Here is a 22,779-nt window from a genome sequence, read left to right as displayed (position 1 = left end):
AATAGTGGTTTTTAAAAATTCTAAACTTAAAATGTCTTTTAGAACCAGTTCTTATTTTGAATTTACCTAAACTGACTTTTTCCATGCAAAGAAATAAAAACCCACACTGTGAAGACAGTACTCAGGAAGAAAGAGAAATTGATCCAGTTCTCCCTTTTTTATTACACATTGCATTATGGAAATGATGCAAAGGATCAACTTCACTGATCTCTGTTCGGTCCAGAGGGTGGTCCATGTACTTTCTTTGAAATATGTTTACTCTTTTTCTTTCTGCTTAAGTTCTTAGATTTGTGAGCCACGTGGTTTTTTTTTTTTTAAAGATATGTTTTATTAAAAGGCATATATAATGGAATGAAAGTAAATTATATTCAGAGTTTTGTGTTCTAGTTAAGTTATATGCTTTACTCTGTCAACGCTTGAAATCAGGATTTGCCTTTAATCATTTAACAATAAGTATTTCTTCCTGTTTTAAAATCCTTTATTTATAGTGAGATTTCTTTTTCTTTTCTTCTACAGTCTAAAACTATAACAATAAAGAATTCAGATACAGCGAGCGAAATTATCAACAAGTCCCTATCAATACTAGGGATAACTGTAAGTTACTTGGTTAGATATTCTTAATTAACAAACTTTGATACTTTAGATTCATATAAATATTATCTCTTCTATTATAAGACACCTGATTACTAAAGATACCAAAGTTATATTTTGTCCCCCAAAATATAGACAATAAGGACAGTAAAGCCTTGATATTAGCTTAACATTGGGTGCTATTCTTTTACTCCTATTTTAAAACCTGTGCAAACTGAAAAGCATAAGATTAGACTTAATTTTAGGGTGATAATAAAATAACATGTACTTTTATTTTATATATATATATATATACATATATATATACATATTATTTTTTATATATATATACACATATATATATACATATGTATATATATGTGTATATATATATCTTTTCTGTTCCCAGGACTGGAGGAGAGTTTTAGCTATAAGATTCTTAACAAGGAAGGTTCAACCTCCTTCTCCTTTCCCACTTGTCACTGTATTACCATTCTTTCCCCATATCCTCTCCTGGTTCTTCTCCCTTACCTAATTATTTTCTTACTATCCCAAGATTCAGTAAGTCTTATGATAATGAATTCTGAAGGATTTGCTCTGTAGTAGAATTTTTACATAAAGTACACATAGCTAGAAACAGTATTTACTGGCTACAGTTTCAGAAGATGAGATGGCTGGTATCTCTAATGAACTGGAAAATTAAAAAAACAAGATTTAAAGAATTTTAATAATAAACTACAGAAATGATCCCTGAAATATAGTCTTGATATCACTTATGTGGGCTATAAACCTAAAAGCAACAAATGAACAGGACAAATAAGCAGAGACTCATAGACATGTACAATAGTCTAGTGATTACCAGAGTGTAGGGAGGGGGAAAGGGGAGGGTAGATGGGTAAAAGGAGTCAAATATGTAAAATTGGAAATTATATAAATTACATCAAGTGAATAAAAAGAAAAGAAAAAATATTTGCCGAGAGGAAAAAAAAGAATTTTAGTGTGCACACCACATTTTCCCGTTTTGCTTTTAGCTTCTGCTTCTTTCTGTTTTATGGGGCAAAGACAAGGTTTTGAAATTGTATTAATGGAGAAGATTTTAATGTTTAAGGATGAAAGAGAAAGAGAATTGGAAAGTTCTCATCTCCTACCTACCGGTATATAAACAACATACATCGAATACTTATATTAAAGGGAACGACTTTCAAAAGGATGGAAACTAAATGAAGCACTTGAACAGCACCATTTCTTGAGTGAGATTCTCTATAACATGCTGTTACTATGAGGTGACACATGACATATCTTTAATATATGCCATAGTCTTATCTGTATTTAGATTTGCTTGTACACAGTGCTATAGTAAGCCTTTGGGAATTGAGGGCAACCAAAACGTAGGGTAAGAAATCTGATTTCTTTTAGTTAAATTTAATAATGTATTTAAGATGTAACTAGATTTATGTGCATTGAGTAAAGAAGGCATCTGTGCATTGATTTCTAAGCTTAAATAATTATATCTTGGAAGACAATGAGTAGTTTAAGGGGGAAGGAAGGGAGATTAATGACATGACTCATTTTTTAATATCCTTTTCCCTTGGATAAAGTGATCAGTCTCCTCACACCAAAAATAATTCTATTCAATATAATATTTTTCACTGTTCTAAGGGATTATTACCATGTTTTCAGACTTCAAAAGGATTTTTGTTACATTGCTCTTATTTGCAATAAAAATTTTTGACTAGGGAATGGGGAAGAAAATGACAGATTGGAGGAGTGGGGAGAGGGGATTGTCCATAGCCAGGACCTTCCCTTGTAAGGTCAAGGTCATACTTTTTAATCAGAAGATAAAGGTAAGAATATTAATATTGCCAATCTGTTTTAGCTTCATTAAACCTTTTTTGCTTTTTCCTCTCCAGATACAGCCAAGTCGGTATAATTTAGTATTATTTCTTTCAAGTAGAATTTTTAGTATTGCTGGGTTATAATTCTGATAGTGAACAGTTCCATCGTTTTCCATCACTAAGCCTATTCTCTAGACAGAAATCTTGTCTTTTCTGTCCCTAGGACTGGACTTGCCCAAAATAAAGCCAGTGCAGGTTATGCCAGCTACCTATCTCCTCAAAGCCTCCTGGTCATTCTACTTCCGCTCAGAAGCAGCTGAGCTAAAAGTCAGCCTTTGAGATTTTACTTTTCCATCACAGACACAATAATGTTTGTGGCTTCCAGGATAACAAAGTTGTCTTTGCAGAGGCATATTGGAGATTAGTCCAACGTGCCCTGAGAAATCTGGAGACATAGCAGAAATCAGGATTAGTTTTTTAGAAAATCAGGAAATTGCTCTTCCTTTATGAAAAGGCATATACATGATTTCACATTCTATGGGCTACCTATAATAATGAGAGTCTGATTTCATTGCAGTTCTTGGATCCCTGGCCATCACTAGGAAAAAAAGGAGCGGGGGGCGGGGACAGGATTCCGGAGGATTCTGTTGGGGATGAGAGAGGGGGAAGAAGAGTTGTAGGAATCAGCATTGTTGTTGTCAAAAGCTACAACCACCCACATTAATCTGAAGGCATTTATAGTACCCCATTTTAATTTTTTTGCCAAACATAAAAATGCCAAAAAGGGGGACTTCATTCAGTTACCAAACTTGAAGGAATTATTGTTAATTCTTTTCTTTCTAGGGATCTGAACAAGACTACCAGTTATGGGTCAATTCTGGCAAAGAAGAGGCACCATATCCACTTATTGGTAAGTTTCAGTGAAAATCTTAGATAGCATTTTAATTGGATGTCTAAATGTCTCAGAGAACTGGTCATATGGTCCTAAGCTTAAATACGATTAAATATTAAATCTTACATAAAATTTATTCATTTGATAAATATCTATCAAGCATTTCCTATGTGCTAGATAATATCTCTTCACTCAAGTAACTAGTGGTATAGTTAGGAAGAGAATTTTAAATTTTCCTCTCTTCTTTTATACTTTACAAAAAGAGCTATCTTGCCAAACCTTTTAAAATATTTTTCTCCAAGAAAGCAATATATATGGGTATTCTTTTACCCCTGTATATTTATTTTTCATATTTAGTTCTTGAATTTCCTGCTCCCATTCTTACCTAATAAGTTGCCTCTATGGAAGACCACTTAGAATGCATCATGACTCTTACTCTCATAGAACTCTCCTAGACATCATAAAAAAATGATATGAACCTGAAGATTCCGAAAAGTCTTCACTGACTTACCAACTAGCTAATACATCACTAATTTACTTTGCTGTTTCTCTAGCCAAATATTTCAACATTTGTTTTGGGGAATTATTGGTAAATAGGTTATATCTCGCCTTATTTAAATCATTTAGCTAAAAAACAGTTTTTGATCAATTAAGGCTGTTCAGCATGGTTAACGAATAGAGCAATTAAAATACGGGACAGTATTTAACAGATCTTGAAATGATGACAGTAATGTTCATCATCTTTAAATCCTTATTATCTGCCAGACATTATGCAAAGGATATCGTTTGCATTATCTCATGTAATCCTTTCAAATGCCTGTCAGGTCACTCATGTGTAATTCAGAATGTTTCAAGTGATCCCAATAATCTAAAACCAAATTTTTCTACAAAATATATATTTTCTTAAAATACATATAAAATATATGTTAAAATAAAGCAAGCCATCATGCACATAGCTGAGGACAAAATTCTGTATTTCTGGTTTATTTTTTAACATTATTTTCGTAAATGTCAATGAGCAATAATTAAAAGTAGTGCTTAAAAATCAAATAAATAGTTAAAATAATTTTAGTAAAATATTTTAATTAAAACTGTGTAGATGGTAACTTTCAGGCTTAGAAAAGCTTCAAGCTTTATTGCTAACTCACTAAAAAACCATGGGGCATGGGATATGATTGTTACTTAGCAGCATTTCTTCATTGTTTATCTGTTTTAATGGGCCTTACATATTTCAATTTAGATTAGCTGCTTACTATTTTGATAAACTGACTTTGTTTTATTACTGACATAGTAGCTTCTTTTTTTTTCTTTTTTGCCTCAGTCTCTGGAAGATGTAGTACATGATATTAATGGAACATTGACAGTGTATGCCAGATGGAGGAAAAAGGAAGAGTTCACTGAGTTACATTCAGTGATAAATCAGGAATAGAAGAGAACATATTCTCTGTACTTAAAAGACAAAATAAATGAACAAACAAAACAGAAACAAACTCATAGATACAGAGAACATGTTGATGGTTGCTAGACAGGAGTGAGTGCTGGCTGTGGGTGAAAAGGTAGAAGGGATTAAGATGTACAAATTGCCAGTTAAGAAAACAGTCACTGGGCTGTAAAGTACAGCATAGGGAATATAGTAAACAACATTATAATAACTATGTATAGTGTCAGATGGGTACTAGACTCAGGGTGATCACTTCCTAAGTCCTATAAATGTCTAATCACTGTGCTAGACACCTGAAATAATATAATATTGTATGTTGACTGTAAATGAAAAATAAAAAAATTATTTAAAAATAAATAAAGCAAACAGGTCAAAACGTCAGCAAAAAACAGATTTACAGCACAGTGGTACTTGCAGATTGAATTTAAAATATGCAATTATTTAAAGAGCAAAAATTCATGTTGCAGTCAGATGCCCCGGGTTTTGTTTTTCTGGTTTACAGATTCCTTTTTGCATCTTGTTTCTGTTTCTTATTAATACCCTGCAGTCTTCCTTCTAATTATTGCCTATGAACACCAATCTCAGGGCAGCAGTGGAAGGGAAGCAAAACTCAAGCAAACCAGTCCCGATGCTCTTGAGTAACTGATTATGTAACTAATTAAAAGTAATAAAATGTCTTTTTCAGACATACATCTTGTGTTGAATAAGTAATGAGTGATGCTTGAAATATATAGTACTTTGCCCTTATCTAAATAATATTAACCACTAACGTTTACTTATTTGATCCTTATAATACTGTGTGATGGGTAAGGTAAATATTTTAAATCGTGCATTTGAAGCTGAGAGAAGACAAGAATTTGCTGTAGATTTATAGATATAGTTAATATGTCAAAGGAAAAATTAGAATACCTTAAATATTCTTAGATGCGAACATAGGAACCTCAGCATTGTACTACTCACAGAATAATCTGTACATTCCAAATATGATATGCTTTAACGATTGGCTTTTTTCTCCCTTTCCCCCACCTCCTTAAAACTACTCTGGTAGGGCCACCTGCATTATGCTCTGGTCTCCAAGTGTAAGAGTGTGTGTGGTGATCATTTGGTCAACAAAAGGATTCTTTATACAAAAGTCCCAGGAGCAAACTGTAGTGCATTCCAGTATGTAGCACATGTGCTCACAGTACCAGTCAGCCTAAAGTCTACATTTAGATTTTAATCTGTGTAGGGCATGAATATCCCTATGGAATTAAAATGAGCCATCTTCGAGACACTGCACTTCTGGCAGAGTTATCAAAGGACTCCACCAGCCCTTCCAGCCTCCGAGAGCCCTTCCTCCTAGAAGAGCTGCCTCGAGAGATGCAGTGCCAATTCATCCTGAAGCCCAGCCGCCTGGCTAAGACTAAGAAACTGAGTGGTGAGTTGCTTCTCCTCCTTCACAGAGCCCTTATTTTAGCAGAAGTTTTCATTCCTGGAAACAGAGTTAATCCAAAGGCAAAGACCCAGACTTGCAGTCAGAGACATATGTTTTCATTTGAATTTGCTAAGCGTTTTGAAAGGAAAGATGGAGTTTTAGAAGAAAGTTTCATAAACCAGCAGCAGGTGTGACTGACTTGTAATCAGTAGCTAGTAGCAGTATAGTCTGTCCCTTCTTTCTTCATTATTCTTTCTCCTTTAACCTTCTGCCTGCTGCAGTCAGAGGCACCAGGCAATGAATGTTGCAGATGTTTCAATGCCTTCTTGGTACTATAATACATTGCACTATGTGTACCCTCTATATAGTCACATTTTTAAAAGGAGGCTGTCTGTGGTGGGTGTCAGGAGACTGTGATGTCCTCTCTGGATCCTGGTACTGATAAGTATGTGAAGACTAAGATGATTTCCACAGAAAACTCTTCTTAGTCTACTAAATGAATCTGAATTCCATGTTAACATAGCCATCTCTTAGCCACCCTGTGATAAAGAATGACAAAAGTGATATTCAACATAAGAGGACCATCATTTACCCTAATGCAAGTTTTAAATGTTAAGCCCTCAGTCTGAAAGTAAAATTGTATAAGAAATAGAAGAAAAAGGATACCAACAAGTGTGAGTGAGATACTAAAAACTTGGTGCTCAATTTCTGTAGCTGCCTTTGTGACTCTGAACCAACTGAGGTACCCAGTGAACAGTGGCAGCTCTTTTATACATGCACTCCCACACATGCGCATCCAGCTTTACCCGGTATTGAAATCATCAGTCATCTGGCCAACACCAACTGTAAAAACTTACCTTATATTTACATTCATTGTTTTCTCTCCTACAATGGTAAACTGAGTTTTTGGACCCTAAGCCTGTTTACTCATATCTTTGGGCCATTCTGTAGTCATATTATAGAGATGTCGTAGTTTTTCATCCATTAAAATATGTATTGTTCACTGCTGTATTCCCAGCACCTGGAACACTGCCTGATATACATAAAGAACTCAATAAATATTTTTGAATAAATGAATTTATTAATATTTCTGTTGTTACTCTGATTAAAGATACAAAGGGAACATTGCCTTTATAACAAAGCCTAGGAGACTAGTATTTTACTCTTCTAGCTTTCTATGCATGTTTTTTAAAACTATTTCTCCTGGTCCCTTGTGAATTTTATTTTGATTAATTTGACCAAATAAGCGGGAATCAAGAATCCCAAGAATTTTACCCAGTTTTGCCAATGACTTGTTTAATTAAATTGTAGGCATTCTCTGCTAATAAATTTTTTTCCTCCCTATTGTAAGTTAGGATACTAGTGTTTGCAGCTATAGATGATTCGTGGTAAATGGGATCAGGGATGAAGTAACCAGTGACCAATGATGCCTGCCTTGCTGGGCATCAGAATCACCTGTGCTACTGAAAAATTACAAGTGAACTAGTTCTGCATTTTTTTTTTAAATACAGAAGATTTTGATGAACAACTGCTTTGGAAACCATTCATTTAGATTAGGGATCAGCAGACTGTTCCCATATAGAGCCAGACAGCAAAATTTGCAGGCCAAAAGATAAAATCAAGGATATTATTTAGGTACTTATATAACAAGAGAAAGAGCAAATTTCCACACATTCTTTATTGATGATATTCAATATCTAATAATAATTGAGTACAATTTTGTCTTACAAGTCTACTATTGAGAAAAGTTTAATTCTTTGGGTGGGATAACATTTTGCTTAATTGGGGTTCAAAGTTAGTGTTCCAGTCATCACAATTGATTGCAAGTGATTTGATCTATAATGAGATTTTATGTAGTACATCTGTGAAAATATCTTTTCACACAATTCGGTACTGCCAAATACTGATATCATTCTACAAGTATATGATTTTAATTGAGCATATTTCTCTTTAAAGGCATTTGTAGAATTTTGTTAGGTTCTTCTTTTAATATTTGCCATTTAACATGTCATTTTGTTGCAGATAAGTCACTTCCATTGAAGGTTAGGTAGAAACTCCTCAATTGTACAGTTAAATAGGTTTTTATATACGGAAATCTTTTTTGCACTTGCATTGAGGTCAGTAAAATACTTCTGGAACTGTAGTTCAAGCTCAGAAAATATTCCTGCTATAATTTGTATGGGATTAGAGATCTTGCTTCTTGTTTTAACTCTTGACAGCACAAGAAGCGTGTAGAGCCTCTTGGCATTACTTGTGATCAAATGTTAGTTGTTTTCAAAATGAAAAAAAATTGTATATAAGCACTGTTTTTCTTTGCCGTTTAGAGTGAATTCATTAAGAAACATCATAAATTGTCAGCAAAAACTAATTCCCAAAGCCATTCACTATTCGGTAATTGTGGTTTAGGGCAATTCATCATAAAACTTTCATTCTCAGCTTTAAGTTCAAATATCACTATAGAATTGACTGCTGCTGAGCTATTCGGCTTCTGTTTCTAACAGAAATTCACAGAACTGGCAACAGTTAACTCCACAAGGATGAGCGAAGTTCATTGTTGATACTACTGATCCAGTATCACCTGGTAGATTCAAATAATTTCCATGCAGTACCACTGATGAATAATACAATAAATAACTGTAGGCATTAAACACTTTACATTTTCACAAGCTCTGTGAATTTATACTTTTATACAAATTATACTTTTTTTCTGTTCCACACATTTACCATCATCATATATAACATGTTTTAGCCCATTCTACTTCACATTGTACCAAATTATAGTTTTATCAACGTCTCTGAAACTACTCTTACCTGTGGCTGTTCTATGCATACTATTGAAGGCTAATTCTTCAGTTACTTAAAACAAAGCATTGACTTCCAGAATAAACAACTAAGCAATATAGGTAACATCTATTGGCTAATCAAGAACCAAAGTCACTAGAGATGATTTGCCTTGGTTTTTAGTCTACTATTGATCTTACTTCTAATGTCCTCAACTGTTCAAGCAGCTGTTCTAACCAAAAGGCTGACAGTCTTAAATCTAGTGTCTCTGTACAAATTTCTTCACCTACTGCAAGCACATGAGATTTAATTAACTCAGCACTGGTGAATGACTTTCTTTACATGGCTAACAAATGAGCCGCTTAGAAACTTACATGTTTTTCCAGACTTGTTTTCATTTTTTTATTTTTATGAAGAAATTCTGTAGTGCTGAGATGTTTTATTTTAAATATTCTAAATTTTTCTGATCATTGTTTTCCTGTGAGTTAGGAATATAGTGATGAGTGCTTAGTCTGGCAAGATGACACATATTATATTCTTTTTTCACAGCTCTTATGTCATTGCATAATTAGCGAAAGTATCATTTAATGTTGATGTTGAAAGCTCAACATTAGAAGTCCACTTCTATCTTCTTTTCTTGTTTAGACATGATGTGTAATGAAAATATTAAATGTTGCAGTATCATGAGTGATATGGCACTCAAAGAACTGCAGTTTATCACACGGAGCAGCAATGTACAGTAATGAGAGCACCGCTTGTTGTCTCTATCAAACCTACTCAGCTCTGAGAGAGCAGGAAGGTGGCGGACTAGGTAAAAGCAGGGTTTGTCTCCTCCCAGGTTCTCATTGAAATTACAACCAAATTATAAAATAATCAACATGGAGAATCAACTGAGTCCAGCTGATTATAACACCTACGTCTGATAGTGTAAAGGAGTCACATCATAGCCAATCCAGCATAGGCAACAACCATCTACAGATCACTTTGTAGTTCTCACCAGGTAGCCCTGAGTAATCAAAAGCAGTAGCTGCCCTTGGTCTATGTAGGAGCCCCTGCCAAGGGTCCACAAAACCAATGCATCTGGAGGCTGGCACTAGACCACAACAGAGCAACTATTGACTAGTCCCATTAGTGATACACACAAAGGGTGGTTGCAACAAGTACACAAGTATGCTAGAGCAAATCCCACACAACAACTCTTACCCTGTGGGTGCAGCCAAGTCCCACAATTAGTCAACCTGAGTGTTAATCCCATCCACTGATCTACTAACAACAATAAAGGCTTGGTGACAATAGAAGATCACACACAACCCACATAAAGATCACGTCCAGAGCCCCTGGCATAAGGGATCAGGAAGAGTGTGCCACTGGGCCACACAGACACCTTCCTTTTTAGGCCATGTGGCCAAGGCTAAGAGATGAAATAAATATTCCTGATACATAGAAACGAACACAGAGAGGCTAATAAAATGAGAAAATGAAGAAACATGCCACAAATGAGACAACAGGAGAAAACTCCAGAAAATAAGCTAAATGAAATGGAAGTAAGCAACCTACCAAAGACAGAGTTCAAAATAATGCTTATAAGGATGCTCAACGAAATTATGGGGAGAATGGATGAGAACGAGAATCTCAACAGCATAAAAAAAAGACATAGAAATCATAAAAAAGAACCAGACAGAAATGAGAAATACAATAACTGAAATGAAGAATACACTAGAAAGATTCAACAGTAGATTAGACAAAGCAGAAGATTGAATCAGCGAATTGGAAGACAAGGTAGCAAAATACACCCAATCAGAACAACAAAAAGAAAAAAGAATTTAAAAAAATGAGGATAGTTTAAGAGACCTCTGGGACAACATGAAGCATAAAATATCCAGATCATAGGAGTACCTAAAGAGGAAGAGAGAGAGCAAGGTATTGAGAATCTGTTTGAAGAAATAATGACAAAAAACTTCCCTAACCTGACAAAAGAATTAAACATACAAGTTCGGGAAGCACAGAGCCCAAACAAGAGGAATTCAAACAGACCTACACCAAGACATATCATAATTAAAATGCCAAAGGTCAAAGACAGAGAATCTTAAAAGCAGCAAGAGAAAGGAAGCTAGTTACTTATAAGGGTACCCCCATAAGAAGGTTTGCTGACTTTTCAATGGAAACTTTGCAGGCCAGAAGGGAATGGCAGGAAATATTCAAAGTTATGAAAAACAAGAATCTACAACAGAGAATACTCTACCCGGCAAGGCTTTCGATTAAAATGGTGAAATAAAGATCTTCCCAGACAGGAAAAAGCTTAAGGAATTCATCACCAACAAACCAGCATTACAAGAAATGTTAAAGGGTCTTCTGTAAAAAGAGAAGGGGTAAAAAAGAAAATAGAAATAACAAATATGAATAATAAAATGGCAGTAATAATGTATCTATTAGTAATCACTTTAAATGTAAATGGATTAAATGCTCCAATCAACAGACATAGGGTAACCGAATGGATAAGAAAACAAGACCTATGCATATGCTATCTACAAGAAACCAACTTCAGATCAAAGGACACTCAACAAACTGAAAGTAAAGGGATGGAGAAAGATATTTCACACAAATGGAAATGAAAAAAAAGCCAGGGTAGTAATACTTATATCAGATAAAATAGACTTAAAAACAAAGGCTATAATAAGAGACAAAGAAGGGCATTACATAATGATAAAGGGATCGATAAATCAAGAGGACATAACTCTAGTAAACATATATGCACCCAACATAGGAGCACCTACATACATAAAGCAATTTTTACTGACATAAAAGGAGAGATCAACAGTAATACACTCACAGTAGGAGAATTTAACATCTCATTGACAGCAATGGACAGATCTTCCAGGAAAAAAATCAACAAGGAAAAAATAGGCCTAAAGGACGCAGTAGACCAGATGGATTTAATAGATATTTTTAGAGCATTTCACCCAAAAGCAGCAAAATATACATTCTTCTCAAGTGCACATGGAACATTTTCTAGGATAAACCACATATTAGGACACAAAACAAGTCTTAATAAATTTAAGAAGACTGAAATCATATCAACCGTCTCCTCCAATCACAATGGTATAAAATGAAATCAACTACAAGACAAAAACTGGAAAATACACAAACACATGGAAGCTAAATAACATGCTACTAAACAATGAATGGGTTATCAATGAGATCAAGGAAGAAATCAAAAGAATCCTAGAGACAAATGAAAATGAAAACACAATGACTCAAAATCTATGGGACAAGCAAAAGCAGTCCTAAGAGGGAAATTTATAGCAATACAGGCCTACCTCAAGAAACAAAAAAAAAAAGCTCAAATAGACAATCTAACCTTACACTTAAAAGAGCTAGAAAAAGAAGAGCAAACAAAGCCTAAAGTCAATAAATGGAAGGAAATAATGAAGATCAGAGCTGAAATAAACAAAACAGAGTTAAAACATACAAAAACATATAAAAACATATAAAAAACATATAAAAACATACAAAAGATTAATGAAATCAAGGAAGAAAGAGAGAGAACTCAAATAAAATCAGAAATGAATGAGGAGAAATAACTATGGACTCCACAGAACTACCATGGATCATAAAATACTACAAGCAATTATACACCAACAAATTGGACAATCTGGAAGAAATGGACACATTCCTTGAAACACACAATTTCCCAAGACTGAGTCAAGAAAAAACAGGAAATCTGAACAGATTACCACCAATGAAAGAATCAGTAATCAAAACCTCCCCAAAAACAAAAGTCCTGGACCAGATGTCTTCATAGGTGAATTTTATCAGTGAAAGAAGAATTACCTATTTTTCTCAAACTATTCCAAAAAATTCAAAAAGAGGAAAGCCTCTCTAATTCTTTTTATGAGGCTACCATTACCTTGATTCCACAACCAGACAAAGACATTACAAAAAAAAAGAAGAGAAAAGAAAAAGAAGAAAAGAAAAAATTATAGGCTGATATCTCACGAACATTGATGCAAAAATTCTCAACAAAATATTAGCAAACAGAATTCATCAATATATTAAAAATATTATACATCATGATCAAGTTGGATTTATTTCTGGGATGCAAGGTTGGTATAATATCTGTAAATCAATTAATGTTATATACCATGTTAACAAATTAAAAGATAAAAACCATACGATCATATCAATAGATGCAGAAAAAGTGTTGGAAAAAATCCAGCATCCATTTATGATAAAAACCCTCACCAAAGTGGGAATAGAGGGAATATACCTCAACCTTACACTTAAAAGAACTAGAAAAAAGGCCATATATGACCAACCTACAGCTAACATCATACTCAACGAGGAAAGGCTAAAAGCATTTTCCTTAAGATCAGGAACAAGATGAGGATGCCCACTTTCACCATTCCTCTACAACATTGTATTGGAAGTTTGAGCCACCGCAGTAAGACAAGAAAGAGAAATAAAAGGCATCCAAATTGGAAAGGAAGAAGTAAACCTCTTGTTATTTGCCGATGACATGATATTATATATAGAGAACCCTAAAGATTCCGTCAAAAAACTCTTAGAACTGGTCAATGAATTCAGTAAAGTATCAGGTTACAAAATATTCAGAAATATTCTGAATACAAAATATTCAGAAGTCAGTAGCATTTTTATACACCAATGAACGTTCAGAAAGAGAGATTAAGAAAACAGTCTCATTTACAATTGCATCGAAACTATAAAATACCTGGGAATCAAATTAACCAAGAAGATAAAAGACCTGTTTTCAGAAAATTATAAGTCACTAAAAAAAGAAATTGAAGAAGATACAAATAAATGTAAGCATATACTGTGTTCATGGGTAGGAAGAATCAACATAGTTAAAATGGCCATACTACTCAAAGCAATCTATAGATTCAGTGCAATCCCTATCAAAATACCAACAGCATTTTTCAAAGAGCTCAAGTAAATAATCCTAAAATTTATATGGAGCCATAAAAAACCCCGAATAGCCACAGCAATCTTGAGAAAGAACAAAGTTGGAGGTATCACACTATCTAATATCAAACTATACTACAAGGCTACAATAATCAAAACATGTTACTAGCATAAAAACAGATACATTGATCAATGGAACAGAATAGAGAGCCCAGAAATAAATCCATGCCTATATGCTCATTTAATATATGACAAAGGAAGTAAGAATATACAAAGACAGTCTCTTCAATAAATGGTGTTGGGAAAACTGGACAGATACATGCAAAAAAAAAAAAAAAGCTGGACCACCTTCTTACACTGTATACAAGAATAGACTCAAATAGATTAAAGACAAATGTAAGATCTGAAACCATAAAACTTCTAGAAGAAAATATAGGCAATAAACTCTCTGATATTACTAACAGGAATTTCTTTTTGGGTATATCTGCTCGGGCAAGGGAAACAAAAGAAAAATTAAACAAATGGGACTACATCAAACTAAAAAGTTTTTGTACAGCAAAGGAAACCAACAAAACAAAAAGACAACTGGCTGTTTGAGAAGGTATTTGCTAATGATACATCTGATAAGGGGTTAATATCCAAAATATATCAAGAACTTATACAACTCAACAACAAAACAAACAATCCAATTAAAAAATGGGCGGAAGACCTGATCGGATAGTTCTCCAAAGAGGAAATGCAGGTGGCCATTAGACATATGAAAAGATGCTCAAGGTCACTAACCATCAGAGAAATGCAAATTAAAACCACAATAGAATATCACCTCACACCTGTCAGAATGGCTATCATCTATAAATCAAAAAACAAGTGTTGGCGAGGATGCGGAGAAAAGGGAAACTTCATACATTGTCGGTGGGATTGCAAATTGGTACAGCTGCTATGGAAATCAGTATGGAAGTTTCTCAAAAACTTTTCTCTTTTGTCTCAGCAATTGCACTTCTGGATATTTATTCAAAGAAAACCAAAACAATAATTCATAAAGATCTATGCACTCCAGTATTCATGGCAGCACAATTTACAATAGCCAAGATATGGAAGCAGTCTAAATGCCCATCAACAGATGATTGGATAAAGAAATTATGGTTCATATATACAATGAAATATTACTCAGCTATTAAAAAATTGAAATCTTATCATTTGTAATGACATGGATGGACCTAGAGGTTATTATGTGGAGTGAAATAAATCAGACAAAGATAAATATCATATAATTTCACTTATATGCAGAATCTAAGGAACAAAAACAAACTAATTAACAACAGACTCACAAATATAGTGAATAATTTGGTGATGGATAGAGGGGTGGGGGTTTGGGGGTGCTGGGAGAATGGAGTGAAGGGTTAAAGAAGTACAAATTAGTAGTTAGCTGGTCACGGGATGGGGAGTATGGCAGAGGGAATACAGTTAGCATTAATATGATGGCTAGGTGGAGGGACAGGAGAGGGAAGGAGCTATTGGGGAGATCGTTTTATTAACTATATAGATGTCTAACCAATGTACTTTATACTTGAAAATAATTTAAATAAATAAATTCAAAAAAATCTACTCAGCTCTATCATTGCATATGAAGCAAAAGCAGTCATGGACAATACATAAACAAATGAGTGTGACAGTGTTACAATAAAGCTATTATGGACAGTAAAATTTGAATTTCCTGTAATTGTTATTTGTAACTAAATAATTCTTTTGATTTTTTTCCAACCTTTTAAAACTGATAAAAAACCTTCCTTAGCTCACCAAAGAAAGGTAGCAGGCCAAATTTGGCCTACAAAGCGTAGTTTGCTATCCTCTGATTTACATGATAGAACTGCACATTTAATCAAAAACTTTTTAGCTAAGGTCTCACTTTTCTACCAAACTTTATACCATCACTTCATTCAAGTAACAGAACCATTTCATTTGACGTGTTACACGTCTTTCCTGTTACATCTCTGTAGTGTTTTCATTAGAGGTTTTTGTTGTTGTTGGTTATTGAGTTGTATGAGTTCTTTGTATATTTTGGATATTAGGCCCTTATCGGAGGTATTGCTTGCAAATATATTTTCCCATTTGGATGGTTGTCTCTTTACCTTGTTGACAATTTCTTTTGCTGAGCAGGAGCATTTTAGTTTTTTGTAGTCCCATTCATTTATTTTATCTTTTACTTCTCTTGCCTTTGAGGTCAAATTCATAAAATCTTAAGTCCAAGGTCCTTGAGTTTAGTTCCTATGTTTTCATCTATGAATTTTATTATTTCAGGTCTTATATTCAGGCTCTTAATCCATTTTGAGTTAATTTTGAGGTGTGGTGATAGACAACAGTCTAGTTTCATTCTTTTGCAGGTGGCTTTCCAGTTTTCCCAGCACCATTTATTGAAGAGGCTTTTCTTTCTCCACTGTATGTTTTTGGCTTTTTGGTCGAAAATTATTTGCCCATATAAATATGGGTTTACTTCTGGACTCTCGATTCTGTTACACTGATCAGTGGGTCTGTTTTTCTGCCAATACCATGTCGTTTTGATTACTGTTCTTTGTAGTGTAATTTGAAGTCAGGCAGCATGATGCTTCCAGCTTCATTCTTTTTTCTCAGATTGGCTTTGGCAATTTGGGGTCTTTTGTGCTTCCATACAAATCTGATGAATTTTTTGTTCTATTTCTTTAAAAAATGTCAATGGGATTTTGATGGGAATTGCATTAAATCTTTATAATGCTTTAGGTGATATGATCATTTTAACTATGTTGATTCTTTCAGTCCAAGAACATGAAATATCTTTCCATTTCTTTGTATATTCTTCAATTTCTTTTAATAGGGTCTTGTAGTTTACATTATATAGGTCTTTCACATGTTTCATTAAATTTATTCCTAGGTAGTTTATTCTTTTTGTTGCAATTGCAAAAGAAATTACTTTTTCCACTTCTTTTTCTGACACTTCATTATCAGAGTATAGGAACACTATGGATTTTTGAACGTTGATTTTGTATCCAGAGACTTTACTGTATTTACTTATTGTTTCTAGTAGTGTTCTTGTGGAGTCTAGGGTTTTCTATATAGGGAATCATGTCATCTGCAAATAGTGACAATTTGACTTCTTTGTTTCCTATTTGGATGCCTTTTATATTTTTCTCTTGCCTGATAGTGCTTGCTAGGACCTCCAATGTTATATTGAATAAGAATGGCGGTAGTGGACAGCCTTGCCTTCTTCCTGATCTTAGAGGGAAAGTTTTTATTTTTCACTATTAAGTATAATGTTGGCTGAGGGTTTATCATAGATGGGCTTTATAATGTTAAGATACTTTCCTTCTATACCGATTTTGTGAAATGTTTTGATCATAAATGGATGCTGTATCTTGTCGAAGGCTTTTTCTGCATCTATTGGTATGATCATATATGATTTTTATTTTTTAATTTGTTTATGTTGTGTATCACATTAATCGATTTGTGTATTTTGAACCATCCCCGTGCCCCGGGAATGAAGCCCACTTGATTGTGGTATATAATCTTTTTAATATGTTGCTGTATTCGGTTTGCTAGTGTCTTATTTAGTTAGGATTTTTGCATTTGTGTTCATGAGAGATATTGGTCAGTAGTTTTCTTTTTTGAGTGTTATCCTTATTAGATTTTGGTATCAAAGTAATATTGGCCTCAAAAAATGAATTGGGAAGTATTGCCTCCTCTTTGATTTTTTGGAAGAGTTTTTGGAATAGGTATTATTAAATCTTCTTTGGATGTTTGGTAGAATTCATTGGTAAAGCCATCTGTCTGGTCCTGGACTTTTACTTTTGGGTAAGTTTTTGATGATTGTTTTAATTTCCATACTGCTGCTCTGTCTATTTAGATTTTCCAGTTCTTTTTGATTCGGTCTGGGAAGGTTGTATTTTTCTAAGTACTGGTCCATTTCTTCTAGGTTATTAAATTTGATGTTATATACTTTTTCATAGTATTCTTATATGATCCTTTGTATTTCTGATATCAGTCGTAATGTGATATCCTCTCTTTCATTCCTAATTTTGTTTATTTGTGCCCTTTCTCTTTTTTCTTTAGCGAGTCTAGCCAGGAGTTTGTCTTATATTAACCTTCTCAAAGAACCAGCTTTTCGTTGCATTTATTTTTTCTATAGTTGTGTGTGTGTGTGTGTGTGTGTGTGTGTGTTTTCAATTTCATTTATTTCTGCTCTAATTTTGATGATTTTTTTTTCCTTCTGCTGACTCTAGGCTTCATTTGTTCTTCCTTTTCTAGTTTTTTAAGATGAAGCGCTAGGTTGTTTATTGGGGCTCATTCTTGTTTTTGGAGGTAGGCCTGTAATGATATGAACTTTCCTCTTACAACTGCTTTTTCTGTGTTGCAAAAGTTTTGATATTTATATTATCATTATCATTCGTTTCTGTGTATCTCTTGATCTCTCTTTTTATTTCTTCTCTGACCCAGTTATTCTTCGGTTGTACATTGTTTAATCTCCGTGTGTTTGTCGTCCTTCCTGCTTTGTTTTTGCAGTTAACCTCTAGTTTCAAAGCATTATGATCAGAGAATATGGTTGGTGTGATTTCAATCCTCATATTTGTTGAAGCTATCTCTGTGTCTCAGTATGCAGTCGATTCTTGAGAATGTTCTTCATGCACTAGCGAAGAATGTATAAGCAGCTGTTTGGGGATGGAAGGCTCTGTAATTGTCAATTATGTCCAGTTGGTCTAAGGTGTCATTTAAGAATGTGATTTCTATGTTGATTTTCTGTTTGGATGATCTGTCCATATCCAACAGTGGGGTATTTAGGTCCCCTACTATGATCGTGTTTTGGTCTGTTTCTCCCTTTAGTTCTGTTAGTAATTGCTTTACATATTTTGAGGCTCCCTGGTTGGGAGCATAGATATTAATAAGTGTTATGTCATCTTGGTGCATGATTCCTTTTATCATTATGAAGTATCCCTCAGTATCTTTCTTTACCTTTTTTATTTTGAAGTCTATTTCATCTGATAGTACTGCTACTCCCACTTTTCACTGAATGCCATTTGCTTGAAATATCATTTTTTACCCTTTCACTTTGAGTCTATATTTGTCTTTGGAGCTGAGATATGTCTCCTGGAGGCCACGTATGGTTGGGTTTTGTTTTTTGATCCATTCTGAAACTCTGTGCCTTTTTATTGGTGAGATCAATCCATTTACAGTTAAGGTGATTATTGAAATATGAGGTCTTCTTATAGCCATTTTATCTTTTGCTTTCTGGTAGTTCGGTGTTTCCATTACTTCTTTGTCCTTGTGTTTCTATTTTCTTTATTTTGGTTGGCTTTTGTGGGTTTTGCCTCTGGTTCTTCTTGTTTTATGTTATATGTTTCAGTTCTGAATCTTTGATGTGTATCCATTACAAATATGTAACGGATAGTTATATATATACGTATATATATATATACAGTTGTCCATTTTCTTCTGCGCGTGCCTTATCTCCATTACCCTTTGAGAATTTGGATCTTTGAATCCTCCCATTTTCAGTCCTTGTTATCTCAATTTGCCCCTATGTATGGTGAACGTTCATTACTATCTTGTTATAACAATTCTCTTCTTATTATTTAAGCTTATAATGCGCTGTTATTAATAAGGGTTACACTCCTCTGCTTCTATTTGCCTGATAGTCACTTTATTCCTAATTATGTATTATTTTTTTTGTCATTTTGTTTTAGGTGAACTGACCCCTTTCAGTATTTCCTGTACTGCAGACCTTGTAGTGGAGAATTCCCTCAATTTTTGTATATCTGGAAAGGTCTTAATTTCTCCTTCATATCTAAAGGAGAGCTTAGTTGGATATATTATTCTAGGCTCGTAGTTCTTTCACTTAATAGTTTAAATATTTGGTTCCATTCCTTTCTGGCTTGTAAGGTTTGTGCTGAGAAGTCCGATGATAATCTAATGGGTTTTCCTTTATAAGTTACCGATTTCTTCTCCCTGGCTGCCCTGAGAATTCTGTCTTTGTCATTGATTTTTGATAATTTTAATACAATGTGTCTTGGTGAGGGCCTTTTTGGGTTGAGATAATTGGGTGTTCTGTTGACTTCTTGAATTCCAAGCTCCAGCTTATTCCTTAGACTTGGGAAATTCTCATCAACTATGTATCTGAAAATGCTTTCTATTCCCTGCTCCTTTTCTGTGCCTTTGAGAATGCCCATTACTCTTTTGTTTCCTCTCCTGATGGTATTAGCTAGGTCTTGTATTTCTCTTTCATCATTTTTCATTCTTCAGTTTCTTTCTTCTTCCTTCTGATTTATTTCTAGATTTCTGTCTTCGAAATCTAGAAATCTAGAAATCTAGAAACTGATCCTTTCCTCCATTTGGTCAACTCTATTTCCCAAGCTTGCTATTTCATTTTTCAACTTCTGCAGTGTGTTCTTCATCTCCAGATGTTCTATTTGGTCATTTTTGAGGGTTTCAATCTCCTTGCTCTGCTCATCTAGGTGTTTTTTCAATTCCTGAAATTGTTGATATGACTTGTTTTGGAACTCACTGAGTTTTTTCAGAAATGAATTCTCTGTCATTTAAGTTGCATATTTCTATATCTGTAAGTTTATTTTCTAGAGATTTTTCTCTTTTTTTCTGAAATGCCTTGTCACCTTGGTTGTTCATGGTGTGCAATGTACTATTTCTCCACTTTAGCATTAATGGAAGTGTATTCTGTTGTTTTTCCAGAAAGATTTATTATATAAAGGTCTCTCTTTAGCCTGCTGCAAAGGAGGCATTTTCTTTTGGTTTCCAGTATATGGTGTTTGTCTCTTGGATCCCTGCTTTATATAACACCTTGAAAATGCCTTTTTATTTTCTTGTAGATAGTTAATCAGGCTTGCTATCCTCAGTTTCAGTCCCTGTCAGTGTTAGCGACAGTTTAGGCAGTGTTTGCTCAGATTCCCCTGGGGTTCCACAGTGATTGGTCTCGGAGGGTATGGGGAGAGGGTCCCTCTGGGTTGGGAGTTGTGGGTTGAGACTCAGCCTCGGTTTTGCAACTGTGGCTGGTAAAAATTATTTGTTGTTTCTCTGCTGTCTGCTTCTTTGCTTTCTGTCCTGATGACTGGGCCCTGCTGTCTGCTGTGTGGAACTCACAACTCTCCCAGGCAGGGCTGTTTAGGGAACTTGCCGCACCTTCTCTCTTCTCCCTCCTACAGGTAGCTCAGGTGGCTGCAAGAGGCAGCTTCTTTGTTTCTCTGAGGCACCACCTGGGGTTCTGACCTGTGGTAGCTCTTAGGTGCAGATCCCACGCTCAGAAGTGCTGGTGTGCAGTTTGGGTGTTTTTTGTTGAGTTTTAGATGTTCAGCTTATTGTTGTTTCAAGGGGAGAGATCTGGGGACATCTCTCACTCCATGTTTTTCCAAACCTTGAGTATCAAATTTTAATGCATATTTATTTTTTTAAATTGTATTGAGGTTAAAATGGTTAATAAAATTATATAGATTTCAAGTGTACAATTCTATAATACACTGTTTGTATGGTGCACTAATGTGCTTTTAAAGTCTACACTTCTGTCACTTTCTTTCCTACCCTCTTTGTCCCATGCCATAAAATAAGCCACAACTAGAATAAAGACTTAACTTTAAATACCCATGTTTGAAGGAGGCTTTCTCTAGTTAGCTTAAGGAAACTAGTTATCCAAAATAACCTTAAGTGAACATAGTCATCCCCAATCTGTTTTTTAAATTTCTGCCTCAGCTTGAGGAAGATCTACTAACTAGTGTAGTAGCAGCACACTGAAAATAGAGTAGCAGTAGATCTCTTGTAAGGCTACCTCTGCAGCTTAGATTGCTGTCACTCAGCCTTGGGGTGGTTGGTCCCCACTGAGACAGCTCCTTTCTCTAGTTCTTTGACCCAGTAAAATGCAAGTTTCTCTCTATATTTTAATCACTTCACTACCCTGGGGCCTGTCCTCAAACTAAAAGCTATAAGAATAGGAAAACTACCTAGTGTTATATCATTTCCATCTGCCAAATGCTAGACTTTTACCTCGAGTATTTACCTTCTTTTGGTCCCTCCCTAGTGCCTGCAGGGATGCTTTTATAAACATTATTTTGTCCAGAGTTCATAGTTGTTATTCGTCTATGTTTTGGGGTTAGGGAAGGTGGCAAAGAAGTCCAAATGGAACCTTAAGGACCTGTCTTTCTTAAATATCAAATCCTGTGTATATCCATGAACTTTCATGCTAAAATTAGAGACAGATGACATTGAAAATGGTTTAGCACCGTGATATCACAAAATCATGATTCTCCGTTGACCTCTTTTCCTTCTGCCTATTTTGTTCATGTTGTCTTTTTGTCTTTTTCTACCTAAATCTCTCCTTATTTCAATCATTGTTCAAGACTGATTTATTGAGTGCTCACTCAGTAAACGCAAGACAGTGCTGGATGCTCTGCTGAAATCTTCATTTGCAATCTAAATCAAATGTAAACTTCTCCAGGATCACACCTTCCCTTTTAATGGGTAGATGTGCTGTGTCATTCTTCTGAATGCCTTTGGTACTTTGTTCCTTCCTTTTGACATTTTATTGATTAATATGCTTACTTCCCCCTACCACCACCAGTCTTCCTCCCCCATTAGATTATAAACTTCACCATGGCAAGGGCAAGTCTCACTCATGTTTGCATCCATGCATACTGCCTTAAACATGCATTTTTAAGTCGAGAACTGAAAAGGTACATGAAAGTCTTTGTAGCTGGAAAGAAAGGGAGGAAATGTAGAACGTTAGTTTCCTGTCTCTGTCCTCAGTAGAAGAGTGGGATATCAAATAATAAAGCATTCCTTGTTTCAGGAGAACATCTTAATAGAGATAGCTCTCTTCCTACTTCTACTCCTCCTCCTTCTTTCTTTGTCTTACTATTTAATTGTGGTCTAACTGAGTCTTCAGCTTTCTTGTGTGCATAGT

At 34.7% G+C, this 22,779-nt stretch overlaps 1 protein-coding gene across 1 annotated transcript in view; it reads left to right on the top strand.

The window, feature by feature from the left end:
- LOC105297479 (rho GTPase-activating protein 20-like) overlaps nucleotides 1-22,779 on the top strand; it is a 67,943-nt gene that overhangs the window by 32,817 nt on the left and 12,347 nt on the right. The window contains exons 7-9 of the mRNA XM_011368164.2: nucleotides 517-594; nucleotides 3,249-3,315; nucleotides 5,967-6,155. Of these exons, the coding sequence (XP_011366466.2) occupies nucleotides 517-594; nucleotides 3,249-3,315; nucleotides 5,967-6,155 (334 nt within the window). The remainder of the gene's footprint in view (nucleotides 1-516; nucleotides 595-3,248; nucleotides 3,316-5,966; nucleotides 6,156-22,779) is intronic.

This window comes from Pteropus vampyrus, unplaced genomic scaffold, assembly GCF_000151845.1.
Source record: "Pteropus vampyrus isolate Shadow unplaced genomic scaffold, Pvam_2.0 Scaffold139, whole genome shotgun sequence".
Lineage (NCBI taxonomy): Eukaryota > Metazoa > Chordata > Mammalia > Chiroptera > Pteropodidae > Pteropus > Pteropus vampyrus.
The sequence above is the reverse complement of the archived record's forward strand: the minus strand, read 5'-3'. Positions and strand labels throughout refer to the sequence as shown.